Source organism: Dipodomys ordii, unplaced genomic scaffold (genome assembly GCF_000151885.1).
Source record: "Dipodomys ordii isolate 6190 unplaced genomic scaffold, Dord_2.0 Scaffold56, whole genome shotgun sequence".
Lineage (NCBI taxonomy): Eukaryota > Metazoa > Chordata > Mammalia > Rodentia > Heteromyidae > Dipodomys > Dipodomys ordii.
In genome coordinates, this window is record NW_012267272.1 from 6191073 (window position 1) to 6208603 (window position 17531).

Here is a 17531-nt window from a genome sequence, read left to right on the forward strand (position 1 = left end):
AAAAAAAAAAAAAGAGGCATGGAAAACAGTGGTAACAAGTGTGCAAGTGTGGAGATCGCACTTGTGAGCGATGGTTACAGACTCAAGCCTTCTATATGTCTGCCCAAAAGATCCTAGCCTTATTTTTTTTAATTTGGTTAATAAAAGTTGTTGCCCAGGTAAATTGCCCTGGGCCAGGTGGAGCTGTCCTAAAAAACCAGTGAGTGGGGCGCCAACCAGCAAAGCAGGTATCCTCAGGGAAAAGCCACCAGGAAACTATTGGGAGGTTCACTCAAGTTGGGCTCCGTCTTAGGTTAAGTTAAAAATGCAGCCTTTTTTTTAAATTTTGGTTAGTCATGGGGCTTGAACTCTGGGCTTGGGCACTGTCCCTGTGCTCTTCAGCTCAAGGTAAGCTCTACCACTTGAGCCACAATGCCACTTTGGGTTTTCTGAGTGTTAATTGGAGATAAGAGTTTCAGGGCCTTTCTTGCCTCGCGATCCTCAGATCTCAACCTCCTGAGTAGCTAGGATTACAGGCATGAGCCACCAGCGCCTGACAAAAATGCAGCCTTAACCAGTCTGTGTAGAACTTGCAGGCAGCCCAACAGGAGGTATGTAATCAGTCTAAGATTCTGGGAAATGATGCTAAACACTGCTATGGCTGAGCTTGGATCCAGCCCATCCCTTCCAACCTAGAGATTCCATTTAGGTTAAAATGTTAATCAAGGATGGCCAGCAGCCATCTAAAACGGATTCTACCTCAGCACCCTGAGCACCCCCCTCCCCATGTGAAAGTAGACAGGACCCCTGCCTGGCTCCATCATCCTGATGGAGGGCCACATTGAATCTGCTGGAGCTTAACACTTTTTGTGGGGCATTCTTTCTGTAAATCCTCCCCAGCCTGACCTGGGAGAGGATTGCTGCTTATGTTGTTTTAAGGCTAGTGGAACAGGTGTAGCCCAGTTAAAGTAACTTGGAGTCCTAAGGGCCCAAGGTAGCTCTTTCACTGAGAATTCAATGATTTGATTCATACACAAGAACTAGTGGGGAATGAAGTAGGGTATGTCTTTAAGCTTGAAGCCTGACAGAAGTGATGCCATTTTGTCCCCCAAGGAAAAAGGCCCCTGACCCCAGGTGTTTGCTTAACAGGTGCTATGAAAAACTGCAGGTTGTTTGCTCAGCAGGTTCTGGGGGAAGGGAGGAACCAAAAACCCCCAAAAGTTCCATCTGCCCAGAATTCCAGGAAAGAAATCTAGATTACTAATGTTCATTTTCACTTCTGTGTATGCTTTGGGGGGGGGGATCCTATATCTTGTTTTTCAAATGAGATGTGGCTTTTACCTTTAAAAGACTGAGACAATTTAAAAGTCTATACCCACTGGGCACCAGTGGCGTATGCCTGTAATCCTAGCTACTCAGGAGGTTGACACCTGAGGATCTGCCCACCTGGGGCAGAAAAGTCCCATGAGAGTCCTATTTCCAATTAAGCACTCAAAAACCAGAAATGGAGCTGTGGCTCAACTGGTAGAGCACTAGCCTTGAGCACAAAGAGGCTCGGGGACCACCCCCAGACCCTGAGTTCAAGCCCTACAACCAACAACCACAAAAAAAAAGTCTATGCCTCCATGTAGCCACCAACTTTTGCGATAAAGACTCCCATGATTTAGTTTAATTGTAGCATCCTTTGTTTTCTTAATGATAGGGATTCAACACCCTGACCTCCTCAACTGCTTCTTCCAGGCTATATATTCATCCTAATTTTTTTTTTGGGGGGGTGTTTGGCTTTCTTGCTCATCGCTGATAAGCAGCTCTTAAATCATGCCTCCCATCGAGCATTTTGCTGATTGATTTTAAAAAATGACTTTCCTGCTGGAGCTGGCTTTGAACCACGATGCTCCACGTCTCAGCCTCCAGAGTAGCTAGGGTTACAGGTGTGAGCCACAGATGCCCAGGAGAGAATGAGTTTTCCTAACATACTTCCAGGGAGGTGATACTCGTTGCTCAAGGCTGCCTCCCCCTAAGGGAACAATGGGTGTATGATAGAAGGTTGATTAAAGGCGCACAAGTACTCTCTACTCACCAGTCCAAAAAGAGCTTGACTACGAACCTTTCTGAATTTCCTGTAACAGAGCAAACATTTGCAGAATGCTGCCCCCACACAGAGCAGATAAATCACAAGCCATCAACTTGGTGGAAATAGGAAATGGTAACTTAAAAATTAAAAAAAAAGGGGGGCTGCTGGGAAGGTGGCTTAGGTGTAGAGCGCTTGCCTTGCAGGCATGAGGCCCTGGGTTCGATTCCTCAGCACCACATAAGCAGAAAAAGCCAGAAGGGGCGCTGTGGCTCAAGTGGTAGAGTGCTAGCCTTAAGCTGAAGAGCTGAAGGACAGCACCCAGGTCCAGAGTTCAGGCCCCACGACCGACAATAAATAAATAACTAAATAGGCCAAGATGGCCTTGAAAGAGGCAGAATTATCTCTCTTTCAGGAATCCCAGGCCCAAAGCCTAAAAATCAAATGACCTTTCTGTTTTTTCATTCCAGACCCAGAATAAAATGTTTTAATCCAGCTGGGTAAAGCTTTCCCAGGCCCCATGTCTACACAGTAAGCCTGCACAGTGATTCTTAAGCGTGGTCACAGGTAACACTCCCACTGGAGAGTTTTTAAAAATACCTGAGCCCAGCCACATCCTGAGACTGGTTTACTTTGACTGCAGTGGGATTCCCGGTGATGTGAGACTCACTGGCTGGGCCAGGTTCAGATGTTCACCTCTGAGCGCTCAAACTCATCGAGACAGTAAAACTCACCAAGACAGTAAACACAGAGCCAGTCTCATAGCAGACTGCAAAGGAAGACAATAACCTGAAACCTTTGATAGCCATTTATATACTGAAATACCTCTTCTTTTCTCCCCACTTGACCTTATGCAGTTGATGAACACACACACACACACACACACACAGATAGTTAAAAGACACTATAGGAGGGGCTGGGAAGGTGGCTCAGTGGTAGAGCGCTTGCCTTGCATGCATGAGGCCCTGGGTTCAATTCCTCAGCATCACATAAACTGAAAAAGCCGGAGGTGGTGCTGTGGTAGAGTATTAGCCTTGAGCTGAAGAGCTAAGGGACAGCACCCAGGCCCAGAGTTCAGGACCCACAACCACCAAAAAAAAAGTTACTATAGGAAATATTCAAACACATGCAACACAGTGTAGAATGACAGCTAGGTCACTGAAGAAATGAAAAGAGAAGTCAAAAAGTTCCTGCAAAGAGGGGCTGGGAAGGTGGCTCAGTGGTAGAGTGCTTGCCTTGCATGCCTGAGGCCCTGGGTTCGATTCCTCAGCACCACATAAGCAAAAAGGAAAAAAAAAGCCAGAAGTGGCACTGTGGCTCAAGTGGTAGAGCGCTAGCCTTGAGCTGAAGAGCTGAGGGACAGCGCCCAGGCCCAGAGTTCAGGCTCCATGACCGGACCCAAAAACAAAAAACAAAAACAAAATTAAAAAAAAAAAGTTCCTGCAAACAATGAAAATGAAAGTATAGCAAAAGCAGGGCAAGAGGAAGTTCATAGTTATGAGCGCCTACATACAAAGAACGGAAAGGCCAGGTGCCAGTGGCTCACATCTATAATCCTAGCTACTAAGGAGGCTGAGATCTGAGGACTGTGGTTTAAAGCCAGACCAGGCAGGAAAGTCCATGAGACTCTTTTTTTTTTTTTGTCCGACCTGGAACTTGAACTCTGGGCGTGAGCACTGTCCCTGAGCTCTTCAGCTCAAAGCTATCCTCAAAGCTAGTGCTCTAACACCTGAGCCACAGAGCCACTTCTGGTTTTCTGGTGGTTAAGTGGAAATCAGAATCTCATGAACGTTCCTGCCCAGGCTAGCTTTGAACTGTGATTCTCAGATCTCAGACTCCTGAGTAGCTAGGGTTACAGGTGAGCCACCAATGCCTGGAGAGACTCTTATCTTCAATAAGCCACCAGAAAACTGAAAGTGGCACTGTGGCTTAAGTGGTAGAGCACTTGCCTTGAGCTGAAGAGCTCAGAGACAGTGCCTAAAACCAGAGTTCAAGCCCCACAACTGACCAAACAAACAACAACAAAAAAAGAACAGAAAGTTCCCAAATAAATAACTTGACAATGCAACTAAAAACTTCTAGATGGGCTGAGAAGGTGGCTCAGTGGTAGACCGCTTGCCTTGCATGCATGAGGCCCTGGGTTCAATTCCTCAGCACCACATAAGCAGAAAAAAAAAGCCAGAAGTGGCGCTGTGGCTCAAGTGATAGAGTGCTAGCCTTGAGCTGAAGAGCTGAGGGACAGCGCCCAGGCCCAGAGCTCAGGCCCTATGAAAGGACCCAAAAAATAAAAATAAAAATAAACTTCTAGAAAAACAGGAACAAACCAAACCCCAAACTACAAGATGGAGAAAAAACAGTAAAAACCAGGCAGAAATGGGTGAAATAGAAATTTATTTTACACACACACACAATCAATAAAATAAAAAGCTGGTTACTGGGAGAGGGAAGATAATATAAACTAGTCAAGAAAAAAAAAAAAAAAAGACCAGAAAATGTGAAAAGATAGAATCTAGACAACAGCTGGGCGCCGGTGGCTCATGCCTATAATCCTAGCTACTCAGGAGGCTGAGATCTGAGAATTGCAGTTCAAAGCCAACGGGGGACAGGAAAGTCTGTGAGACTCCTATCTCCAAGTAAGCACCAACAGCACAAAGTAGAGCCTTGGCTAAAGTGGTTGAGGACTAGCCTTGAACAAAAAAGTTCAAAGGCAATGCCTAGACCCTGAGATTCAAGACCTATAACTGGTACCAAAAAAGAAAAAAGGATTACGTCAGTGGGTTAGGAGAGGGTACGGATGGGTCACTGGGTCTAGTATGCCTACAACAGTGGGGAGAAACAAGACCAAGAGACCACATGAGCAGTGTGGGGAGAGGAAGGGTGGAGCTGGCGGAACAGCTGACTTTAACCACAGCTTTATTACACAGAGCAAGCTGGACAGAAATCAAGCTCCAGGTGACTGAATCCAGATAGATGACTGAGCCTCAGCTGGCTGCTGGCCTCGGTATGGAGAAACAACTACAGCTAAGCAGCCTTGATTATGCAGGGACCTCACAACCTATTTAAGATAGAGTAGGGACAGAGGAGAAGCTGAGGATCTGTACATACTCTACAGTTATATCAAGACTGAGACAAACGCCATGTAGGGCCTTTGCTAGAATCTCTGTGCTTAGCCTGGAAATACAACTCAGTGCTGGATGGCTTGCCCAGCATGTGCAAGGCCCTGGGTTCTGCAAACAATTTTTTTTTAATTTGAAAACTAAAACAATGTAAATCTCCAGGTTTAACTCAGACCCTTCGGAAGTCTGTAAGAATATCTAGGGATAGGATCTTTGAAAGATTCTCCAAAGATTCTGGCATGCAGCTAAGTTTTGGAGACATTGCTCTAAATCCACAGCAGGACTGAAGGAAAGCAGAGGAAGAGAAGAGAGTAAAGGATAGGGGTCGGCGGTGGCATTGCCAAAACAATGATGATCAGAGAAACTAAGTCACCCCAGTCTTCTCTTCTCCCCAGTTACACTTCCCAACATAAATTCCTTTGAAAGGTAAATTGAGCAGTGTGATGCAAACCTGTAATCCCACCTACTCCAAGAATCAAGAGACACAAAGAAGGACTGAGGCTCTAGTCTCAGTCAAGACTCTATCCCAAGAATAGCCCAAAATAGTGTTTACTGAGTATGGTGGCTCACACGTGTGGTCCCAGCTACTCAGGGGGCAGTGTCATGTAGTGAGTTGGTCTGAAATGTATTAAATGCTCTTCTCTAGATGCAAAAGAGTGGAAAGGGCCTCTACTCTCTCCTCAGTCCAGCTCCCCTGCTCTAACTTGATTAAATTCTGATATCTCAGTAGCCAGAAATCCTGGGTCCTCCTGGGGTCTTTTACACCTCTGCCTTGCCATTTAGGTCCTTACCTATTCCAAAGTAACAGATTCCTTCCTGGCAATAAATATGATTAGGGACAGAAAGCAAGTTAGAAGCATTTAACACTCGGAAAAGTAATATATATTTATTTCAGATGTTTATTTTTGCCCTCCCTGTATTACTAAAACTTAGAAAGTATTGTTTCCAGATACATATTTGTCTCAATGTAAGATTTTGATCATAGTTCCCAGGAACCTCTTGTTGTTGTTGTTGGTTGTGGGGCCTGAACTCTGGGCCTTGGCGCTGTCCCTGAACTCTTCAGCTCAAGGCTAGGGCCCTACCACTTGAGCCACAGCACCACTTCCGGCTTTTTCTGCTTATGTGGTGCTGAGGAATCGAACCCAGGGCCTCATGCATGCAAAGCAAGCACTCTACCACTGAGCCACCTTCCCAGCCCCCAGGAACCTTGTAATGCCACCGAGTTTTTTCTTACCTTAATTTCTGCAGAACACTGTAGACATGGAAAGTCACATGTGATCAAATTAAAATGGAGCAAATCAGAAAAGAATGGAAATTCCCAAAGGATTCTAAACCATAGGGTGCATCTCTTTGTGTCACAGGGTGGAGAAAACAGCATGTCCTCAGGGCCGCAGCCTGACTACGTGACCCGGGACACAACTCAGATGACTAAGAGGAGGAACTTCCCGCAAGAGTGTTCCTGGTGAGTTCACCCACACACATGCATGGCACGTGTGCGCACTTGTACTGGCAAAATGCAAGCCTTGAAAATGTCCTACTATGCCTAGAACCCAACCGCAATGCCATATAGGATTCCACCTCAAGGAAATGTCCAGTATAGACAAATCCACACAGACAGACAGTGGATTGGAGATTTCTAGAAGCTGGGAAAGGGCTGAGGGAGGAATGACCCTTGCTGGGTGTGGAGTTCTTGGGAAGGTGAAGAAAACATTCTGTAATCTGATAGTGATAATAGTTGCAAAACATCATGAATGTGTTTGCTAACTCTGAAGTGTACACTTTTTTTTTCTTTTGGAGCCAGTCCCAGGATTTGATCTCAGGGCCTGGATGTGAGCTTCTTTTGCTCAAAGCTAGCACTCTACCACTTGAGCCAAAGTGCCACGTCAGGCTTTTTTTACTTATGTGGTACTGAAGAAAGAGACTCAGAGCTTCTTGCATATCAGGCAAGCACTCTACCACTGAGCCACATTTCCAGCGCTTAAGTATACACTTTTAAAATGAGTTTTTAGCTATTTTAGTCAAATAGTAAGCCTGAGGCTCATACCTGTAATCTTATCTCAGAAAGGAGGCCTAGATCTGAGGATGACAATTCAAAGCCAGCCTGGGCAGGAAAGCCCAGGAGACTCTTATCACCAAGTAACCACCAAAAAGCTAGAAATGGAGCTTTGGCTCCAATGACAGAGCCAAGGGACAAGTGCCCAGTCCCTGAGTCAAAGCCTCAGTACCATAAAAAAGTAATTTATTTATTTTAAAACTTTTTATTATTTTGGGCTGGGAAGGTGGCTCAGTGGTAGAGCACTTGCTTTGCATGCTCGAGGCCCTGGGTTCGATTCCTCAGAAGCCGGAAGTGGCGCTGTGGCTCAAGTGGTAGAGCACTAGCCTTGAGCTGAAGAGCTGAGGGACAGTGCTCAAGCCCAGAGTTCAGGCCCCATGACCGGACCCCAAAAAAAAAAAAAAAACTTTTTATTATTTTATAATAAAATAGAATAAAGGGTACTATAAACAAAAGTAAAATGTTCGAGCCGGGCGCTGGTGGCTCACGCCTGTAATCCTAGCTACTCAGGAGGCTGAGATCTCAGGATCGCGGTTCAAAGCCAGCCGGAGCAGGAGAGACCGTGAGACTCCTATCTCCAATAAACCACCAGAAAACCGGAAGTGGCGCTGTAGTTCAAGTGGTAGAGCGCTGGCCTTGAGCTGAAGAGCTGAGGGACAGCGCCCAGGCCCAGAGTTCAAGCCCCACGACCGACAAAAATAAATAAATAAAATAAAATGTTTGCTTCGGCAGCACATATACTAAAAATTGGAAGGATTACAGAGAAGATTAGTATGGTCCCTGCGCAAAGATGACATGTAAATTTGTGAAACATTCCATATTTTTAAGTGAAGTAAGCCAGGCCCAAAGAAACATAGGTCCCATTGTTTCCCTTATTTACAATAACTAGTAATATCTCTGAGACTAGCAGAAAAGGTCAGATAAGTTGATGTTAGATGAAATGAACCCTAAGATAAGTATTCAATTTTTTTTCTTTCTTGCAATTGTTTCTAACATATTTATAAGATGATTTCTTTGTTGCTTTGTATGCCCCTCCCCGACACGGTTTAAGCCCTGCTTTCACTGTATTTGATGTTGGTATAATTTATGGAGGGGAAGGGCAAAAACAAACCGATTAAATAGGGATACAGGTGGACCCATTGAAACAATGAGATGTACAAGTCGTTATGTTGAAAAACAAACTTTACAATTTTGGTGAGGGGCGGGGGGGGGGGGGGGGGGGGAGGGGCAGGAGGAGGCAACAATGCTTGATAAGAAATATACTCATTACCTTGCCCATGTAACTGTAACCCCTCTGTAAGGTATTTTTACAGTACAAATTTTTTTTAAAAAGTAAACTGTGAAAATGACCCCCTCAAAAAGTAAAGTCAAGTAAGACAAACTTAAATGATAACTGGGAATCTGGTATGGTGTTGCATGCCTATAATCCCAACTACTTGGAAGATAGAAATAAGAGGATCTCAATCAGAGACCAGGTGGGACAAAAACTCAAAACTCATTTGAAAAACAACCTAAAGCAAAAAGGGCTGAGGCATGCTTCAAATGGTAGAGTGCTTGCCTAGCAAGTAACCCCAGGGAATAGCAAGTTGGAAGCCTGCCTGCACTATACTACGAAAACATAAAACAAAAATAAAAACCAGGGCTGGGAAGGTGGCTCAGTGGTAGAGTGCTTGCCTTGCATGCATGAGGCCCTGGGTTCGATTCCTCAGCACCACATAAGCAAAAAGAAAAAAAAAAGCCCTAAGTGGCGCTGTGGCTCAAGTGGTAGAGCGCTAGCCTTGAGCTGAAAAGCTGAGGGACAGCGCCCAGACCCAGAGTTCAGGCCCCATGACCAGGCCCCCCCAAAAAATAAAATAAAAACCACTATGATACAATTTCATAGTCCTGTATTGGCCCAAATTTCAAAAGACTCACGAAACCTCATGGCAGGGACTCAGCATGGGAATGTTGTCAACTGGATGGAGAACAACTTGGAAAACGCTCTTTAGAAAACAATCTGGGGGGGGGGCTGGGAAGGTGACTCAGTGGTAGAGCGCTTGCCTTGCATGCATGAGGCCCTGGGTTCGATTCCTCAGCACCACATAAGCAAAAAGAAAAAAAAAAGCCTGAAGTGGCGATGTGGCTCAAGTGGTAGAGTGCTAGCCTTGAGCTGAAGAGCTGAGGGACAGCGCCCAGGCCCAGAGTTCAGGCCCCACGACAATGGCGAGGATAGGGGAGGAGAGAGGAAGAGGGGGAGGGAGGAAAGAAGAGAGAAGGGAAGAAGACAGGACAGAGAAGGGGAGGGAAAAAGGAGGGAGGGGACGGGAGGGGAGAAAAACAAAAGTAGTCGCTCCTAATGTCAACATGACTACAGCTTCAAAACAATACTGAATAAAAATTCTAGAACACATTAATCTTCACTTTTGAATAGATACACATATATACATGAAGAAATTTAAAAATCCTAAAAGAGCAGGATACTAAAATCACAATTGGGGTTACTTCTGGGAAAAGAGGAGAATAAAATGAAGGGAATTTAAAAAACAAAAGTGCCAAGGCCTATTTTACTTTTATTTACATATTTATTTACTTTACTTATTTATTTGGCAGTACTGGGGTTTGAACTCAGAGCCTGGTAGACTAGACACTATGCCATTTTTTTTTGCCTTTTTTTTTCTTTTGGTCAGTTGTGGAGCTTGAACTCTGGGCCTGGGCGCTGTCCCTCAGCTCTTCAGCTCAAGGCAAGCCACAGTGCCACTTCTGGAGTCTCCCAGACTTTCCTGCTGGGGCTGGCTTTGAGCCAAGATCCTCAGACCTCAGCCTCCTGGGTAACTAGGATTCCAGGCATGAGCCACCAGCACCAGACTTTTGCCTTATTTTTCAGATAGGGTCTTAGCTTAGACCCAAGCTGGATCACAATCCTTCTATTCATGCTTCCTGCACAGCTGTAATGACAGAGATAGAAACAGCTAACTTTCTGCCCTGGCTGGCCTGGAACCGCAATCCTTACTATCTCCATGTCCCAAGAAGGTATTTCCTTTGTACAGCTAAGGAACAAAAATGAAAAAGGTAAACATTCATTCTGAGAGGTGAGTTACTTCTGAGAGGTGAGTTACAAGTATATTCTCTATCATATCATATCATGTGTGTGTGTGTGTGTGTGTGTGTGTGTGTGTATGTGTGTGTTATTTTTTGCCAGTTCTGGGGCTTGAACTCAGGGCCTGGGCACTGTCTCTGAGCTTCTTTTGCTCAAGGCTAGCACTTTACAACAGAGTACCACTTCTGGCTTTTTCTGTTTATGTGGTACTGAGGAATCAAACCCACGGCTTCTTGCATTCTAGGTAAGCACTCTGCCACTAAGCCACATTCCCAATCTCTCTGGTATATATTCAGAGTACACATACGTTCTCTTATTCTTTGTGCATTTCAATATTCTTCCTCTCAATATATGAAACAACTGGTCTTCTTCTTATTTACCCACCCCCACCTAACGTTTCAACTAAAAGAGAAAGGCAAAGGCACACAAACAGGAAAGCAAGAGGAGGAAACACCCACATTGGCATAAACCACAGAGCCCGTGGAAGGCACTCACCAGCTGACTTGAAACAGTTAACCATCAATGGTGCTTGCAAAAACAATAACCTGAACTGATGGGAGATCACACTTCCTAGATCACACTCACTTTGATGAATTGAGATAACATCTCTAACAAGCTTATCTCAGAGCTTAGTACTTAATGATTTGTTCAATAAGTGGTAGTTATTGATGTCAGAGCTGGAGTTTGATTTCCATATGTGGGAATATTATTTCAGCACAGCAAAATTTAATATCAAAACTAATGTACCAAGAGAAACAATTTTTGTTGTTGTTTTTTTTTGCCAATCATGGTGCCTGAACTCTGGGCCTGGGCACCGTCCCTCAGCTCTTCAGCTCAAGGCTAGTGCTCTACCACTTGAGCCACAGCACCACTTGGAGCTTTTTCTGCTTATGTGGTGCTGAGGAATCCAACCCAGGGCCTCATGCATGTAAGGCAAGCACTCTACCACTAAGCCACCTTCCCAGCCCGAAGAGAAACAATTCTATAACACCTAAGCGAGCCCTGATTATCAACTGAAAAGTACAGGTTAAAGCATTGCAAAAGCAGGGGGGAAAAAAAAGAAAAGAAAAAGAACAGACAGAAATTACAGGACAGAACAAAATCCTGTCTAAGTCCAGGAGCTGGTGACTTGGACCTGTAATCCTAACTACTCAGGTGGTTGAGATCTGAGGACGGAGGTTCAAAGTCACCCTGAGCAGGAAAGTCCATGAGACTTTTATCTCCAATTAAATACCAAAAAGCACAAAGTAGAGCTGTGGCTCAAGTGGCAGAGCACCAGCCTGGTGCAAAAAATTTCAGAGACAGCACCAACTCCCTGAGTTCAAGCCCCAAGATCCGAAAGAAAAAAAAAAAGTAGGTGTACTATGATTACTCTAAAAAAACATAGATTTTTATCTGTTAGATATAATTACCAAAGAAATTATGAAGTAAATGACTGCTAGGATTTTTAAAAAAATAACTCATTGAGTTCAGGATAGTGCAGAGAAGGCAAAATAAACAAGACCAGCCATATTTTGAAAACTGATGAGTCAAAATGATGGGCATGGGGCTGGGAAGGTGGCTCAGTGGTAGAGTGCTTGCCTTGCATGCATTAGGCCCCTGGGTTCCATTCCTCAGCACCACATAAGCAGGAAAACCCAGAAGTAGCACTGTGGCTCAAGTGGTAGAGGGCTAGCCTTGAGCTGAAGAGCTGATGGACAATGCCCAGGCCAAGTTCAGGCCCTATGACTGACTTCCCCCCCCCAAAAAAAAAAAACTGAGAAAAAGGCTTGTAAAACCAAAAGTCAACATTGGTTGGTGAAAGAATTTTCAAAACAAAAACAACAACAACAAAACAAGGAAACCTTGAGACTGGTTGTTACTCACAACAGTAGAAGAATGTGCTAGAATGTTCTTTCCTTTCCTCTACCCAGTCTCCTTTTCCTGCTTAATGGAATTGCTGGTAACTTAGTTGCCTTCTAGATACAAGTTCTGGCAACTCAGAAATACATTTTTTCTTTTTTCATGGGGCTTGAACTCAGGGTCTGAGCATTAACACTGAGCTTTTGTGCTCAAGAGTAGCAGTTTGCCACTTTTGAGCAACAGTTCCACTTCTGTTTTTCAGGTAATTAATTAGAGATAACAGTGGGGGGGGGCTTTTAAACCACAATCCTTAGATCTCAGCCTCCTGAGTAGCTAGGATTACGGCGTGAGCCACCCACTGGCCCCCAGCCACAACATATTAAATACATATTTTATTAGGAGAGTCCATCCTAGCAACTAAAAGAATTAAGAGTTTTCTTTTTAAGCATTCTAATCTAGTAAATTTCTTGGGGGAAAAAAAAAAGATCACCTCATCCACTCCATCTATTTAAAACTCTTTGTATGTTTTATTACACACAAATTAAAGTGAGAAACTAGGTTTTTTGCTAGTAAGTTCATGACCAACTGTTTGATGACCATCTTTTTGAATACTGGGCACCATCTAAAGCTTTTTTTTTTTTTTTCCTGGCCCTGGGGTCTAGGCACAGGTCTCTGAGCCTCTTTATGCTCAAGGCTAGCACCCTATAACTTGAGCCACAAGGCTACTGCCAGCTTTTTTTGAGTAGTTTATTGGAGATAGGAGTCTCGTGGAGACTTTTCTTCAGAGGCTGGCTTAGAACCCTGATCCTCAGATCTCAGCCTCCTGAATAGCTGGGATTACAGGTGTGAGCCACCAGTGCCCAGCTTCACCTAAAGTTTTTAAGGACAAACGTTTTACCTTTATCAGTTACCTATATTGTGGCTGTTTTCCTTTTTGAGTAGATAGAACCTACAGACAGAAAAGATGTGAAGGACAGAGATTCATTAATGAGCCTTTCAATCTCAAGTAAGATGGAAAGGAGGATGGGGCAGAGGAAAAGACACTTTGTTGCAGGACTGGGTTACTAATAGGAGTGGAGGAGGAGGAAGAGAAAGAAGAGGAACGGGAGGAGCAGAAGAAAGGAGGAGAAGGAGGGGAGGAGAAAGGGAGAAGGGGGAGGAGGGGGAAGGAGGCAGAGAAGAAGGGGGAGGGGAAGATGGGGAGAAGGAAGGGAGGGGAAGGGAAAGACAGGGGTGGAGGAGAAGGGGGGTAGGAAGAAAAGGAGGGGGAGGGGCAGACAGGAGGAGAAGGAAAGAGGAAGATAGGAGGGAGGAGAAGAAACTGGAGTACAGGTCGGAAAGCCTGCCCGGAGGGAGCTGACCAGTGTGGTCACAAGATTGCTCAATTCCTCGGACCCCGGAATCCAAGAGAGCAGGCCTGAGCAGCAAGTATTTGGAAGCCATCTTGTCATCACCATCTACTTGTCACGCCATCATCGGTGTCACCATCCTAGGTGTGTGACGTGTAAACCCCTCACCCGATGTTTGACTCCTTTTTGTAGTTGTTTAACAATGCTGGAGATGACCCCAGGCCTTGGGTACGTGGGGCCAGCGCTCCAGGAAGAACTGAATCACAAGGCTTGCCAGGCACCGGTGGCTCAGGTCTGTCACCCCAGCCACTCAGGAGACTCTAATCTCCACAATTAACCAGCCAGAAGCCAGGAGGGGAGGTGGGAATCGAAGTGATAGAGCTCCAGCCTTGGGGCGGGGGGGGGGGGAGGGGAAGAAAAGCTAAGCAGGAGCTGGAGGCCCTGGGTTCAAGACCTGGGAGCAGCACAAAAATGATGGAAAAAAAAATCAAAATAAGAGCTTCAAGAGCAGAGGGCGACCGCGGGGGAAGCGTGGGCTGGAGGGTGGTCCTGGGGAGGGCGCACGGGGCTGGCCCCCCGTGCGGGCCGGCCCGGGAAGGGGGCGAGGGGGCTTTTATCTCGGGTCACTCTGAAAAGGGCCTTGCCGGCCCGGCGGCCGTCAGGAGGAGCCGCGGCTGAGCGGCTACGTGCGGTGTGGACCGACGCCGGTCCGGGGTAGTGCTGCTGGCGATCTGGGAGGATCTCCACCCGTTCCGGGACCCGAGTAAAGGAGGAAACGACGCCAGCTAACCCGAGATCTGCCTCCCACCCCCCAGGGAAGTGTGGCTCTGGCCGATCGGCAGGGGACCCCTCGCAGAGGCGAAAAGGCGCGGGCCCGCCCGAGCACTCACCGATCCGCCTGCGTGTAGTGGCACCGGCCCAGCAGGTTGAGCTTGCAGAGGTGCAGGTTGTCGCAGCCTCGCTCGCAGTACTTGCGACGGCAGACGCGGGCTCGAGTGTTGGCCACCACTGACCAGGTGCTGCCGGTGCTGCTGCGGGTCTGGAGCAGCACGAAGCGGTCGGGCCCGGCGTCCTCCAGCACCTGGCGGAGCTGGCCCTGGGAGAGCGCGATCTCCTCCAGGAGCGCGTCCAGAGTCATGCGGCCCCCGTGGGCGCACAGGACCTTGACGATGAAGCTGCACACCTCTGGGTCCGCCATGACGGACACTCGCGCGGGGACTCGCGCGGGGACGGAGAATCGAAACTTAGCCGGGTTCCCGGGCCGGGCGCGGGCGGTGCCGGGCGCGGGGCGCGCGCGCTTTCGGTTTCCGATTCCGATTCGTCCGGAGCGTCCCGGGAGTTCGGGGCCCGGCGATCCCGCGGAGAGTCAGCCGCGCGACGGCCAGGGGAGGAATCGATCGCGCACCCCCGCCGCTCTGCCCCGCGATCGCGGCCGGCGGCGGCGGCCACAGCTGGCCGGGTCCCTTCTCTCGGTCCCAGCTGCGCCCCGCGACGCCTCCTCTCGGGTAAGAAGAGGAAGTTGAAGATGGGTCCCGGGACTCCGCGGTGGAGGTCGGAGCGGGCCAGCCCCGGAGGCGGGCGACACGCCCCTGGGCCCCACTAGAGGCGGCCCCACCCCTCTCCGGAAAGAGCGGACCCTTCGGGAGCCGCACTAGGAAAACCCGTCTTCCCCACCCATCTCTCCACCCCTCCGGGGTCAGCGCCAGGTCTGCACCCGGGGAAGTAACCCGAGCAAACGCGTCCCGCCGCCCAGGGCTCCCCAAACACGGATCCCCGGACCCCGGGTGGCGGATGAGCTTGATTTTAGGGTGATTTGAGTTGCACCCTCTCTGAAAGATCGACGTGTTGGTGACTTTATGCCCTTTTCTTCTCGTTCGGATTTGCCGACTTTGGGGTGTCTCCCCCACCCCCAAATCACAGCTTTTTCAGTCTCCTGATGGCGAGAAGTCGCAAGTGGACAAGTACCGGATAGCCCAAGATTTCCAACTGGTGCCTTCCCCCCTACCCCCCCCCCGTCTCCCCTAGATGTGACATGAAGACTGTTTCTAAGTGAAAACCTTGGTGTGATAGCAGAGATTAAAAAAAAATAAGTCTGTAAGTTTGCCTTTGCTGACTAAAGCAGGAGCCCCCCCGAAGACTGCTCTTAACTGGGGTGGGGTAGAGGTGCATTTCCTGCTCACTCACCTGCGGGGCGGGGGGGGGGGGATCTATCCCTTGTTGTTAGCATAAAAAAAAAATACAGTACATCCATATGCAGAAAACTGAAAGTGGATCTCAGTGGGTCACCAGGCACTAATACCAATTCGAAGTGGATCGAGATCGCTGCGTCAGACCCGAAACTGAAACTACTGCCAGAGAAGGAGAAACAGAACTTATAGGTAGAAACTTCTTGAAGAGTCCCCTGAACCCCACAGATAGGAGAGAGACATGACACATGGGACTACATTACAATAACAAGTTTCTGCACAGCTAAGGACATAGCTAACCCAGGAAGAGAGCCAACAGACGGTCCCTCTCTCTTTTTTTGAAGGTCTACATAGAAGTGATTTTTGTTATTTTTGTGCCTGAAATGTAACCGCTTTTTCTACGGAGCAAATAATGGTAAAATACTAGAAAGGTTTTATATGCTATTTTATTCCTTGTCTTTATTTATTTTTGCGGGGTGGTGGAGGAAAGAGAGACCCTAAGCTTGGGAGTCTGCTGCCGCCGCTGCCTCCTCCTCCTCCTCCTCTTCTTCTTTGCAATAGGGCTGTTTTCTGATATAAGTTAGTTTGACAGCCTTTATGATGTTCTTGATGGTTTGTTTTTTTTTCCAGGGCTGAGGACCGAATCCAGGGCCTTGCGCACGCCGGGCAGGCACCTTTCCGCTGGGCTAAACCCCCAGCCCCTCTTGATGGTTTTTTATATTTAATGCTATGCTATTTTGTGCAAATGTCTGTATCTGAATTTTTTATCTAAGATCAGAGATTGATATATTTTATTTATTTAATAAATATGACATACAGGTAATATATTAAAAGATATTTATTATAATTAGTGGAAGTTTTAATTCAAAAATAACACAAAACAGGAACCTAAACATTGGATAGATCTTGGTTTTTTATTCAATTTGCTATTCTTCTTTTGATTGGAGAACTGAGTCCAAGATGTTTAGGATTATTATAGAGAGATGTGTCATAATTTCCTGTATTTTGTTTTTTTCCTTTTCCTGTGATTATTAAATTGATCTTCTAGTGATTTGTGCCTGATATGTTTCTTTGATTTTGGTTATTTTCTTCAGATTGTATTCCTCCCTTTAGAATTCTTTATAATGCTGGGTTAGTAGTCATGAATTCTTTTAATTTTGTTTGTCATGGAAGGAGAAGATCTTTACCAGCAATATCAGACAAAAGCCCAATATCCAATATATACAAGGAGCTCAAGAAACTAATGCCTCCCAAACCTATTAAACCAATCATTAAATGGGCAAGGGAGCTAAGGAAAGACTTCTCAAAAGAAGATGTAAAATGGACAAAGAAACATGAGAAAATGTTCATCATCCCTGGCCATAAATGCAAATCAAAACAACTCAGATTCCATCTTACCCCAGTTAGATTGGCCAACATTGTAAATTGGAACAACAAATGTTGGCAAGGTTGTGGGGGAAAAGCAACCCTACTGCACTGTAGGAGAGAATGTAAACTAGTACAACCACCATGGACAGCAGTATGGAGTTTTTCAAAAACTAAACATAGACCTTTCCCATGACCCAGCCATACTATTCCTGGGCATCTACCCAGAACATCACAAACCAGAATATGATAAAGACATTTCCACATCCATATTCACTGCTGCACTATTCACAATAGCCAAAATATGGAAACAGCCCAGATGCCCGCAATAGATGAGTGGATCAAAAAATGTGGTACCTATACATAATGGAACTTTACGCAGCCATTAGAAAGAATATAATAATGGAAATGGATGGAACTAGAACAGATCATGTTAAGTGAGGTAAGCCAAGCTCAGAAAGACAAAAGGTGCATATTCTCTCTGATATGTGGAA

The 17531-nt window shown here is 46.4% G+C and overlaps 1 protein-coding gene across 2 annotated transcripts in view; it reads right to left on the reverse strand.

The window, feature by feature from the left end:
* Zc3hav1 (zinc finger CCCH-type, antiviral 1) overlaps positions 1-14689 on the reverse strand; it is a 52241-nt gene extending 37552 nt beyond the window's left edge. For both annotated transcript variants that reach the window (XM_013021678.1, XM_013021679.1), the window contains exon 1: positions 14377-14689. In XM_013021678.1, the coding sequence (XP_012877132.1) occupies positions 14377-14684 (308 nt within the window). In that variant the 5' untranslated portion in view covers positions 14685-14689. The remainder of the gene's footprint in view (positions 1-14376) is intronic.
* Positions 14690-17531: the final 2842 nt, after the last annotated feature.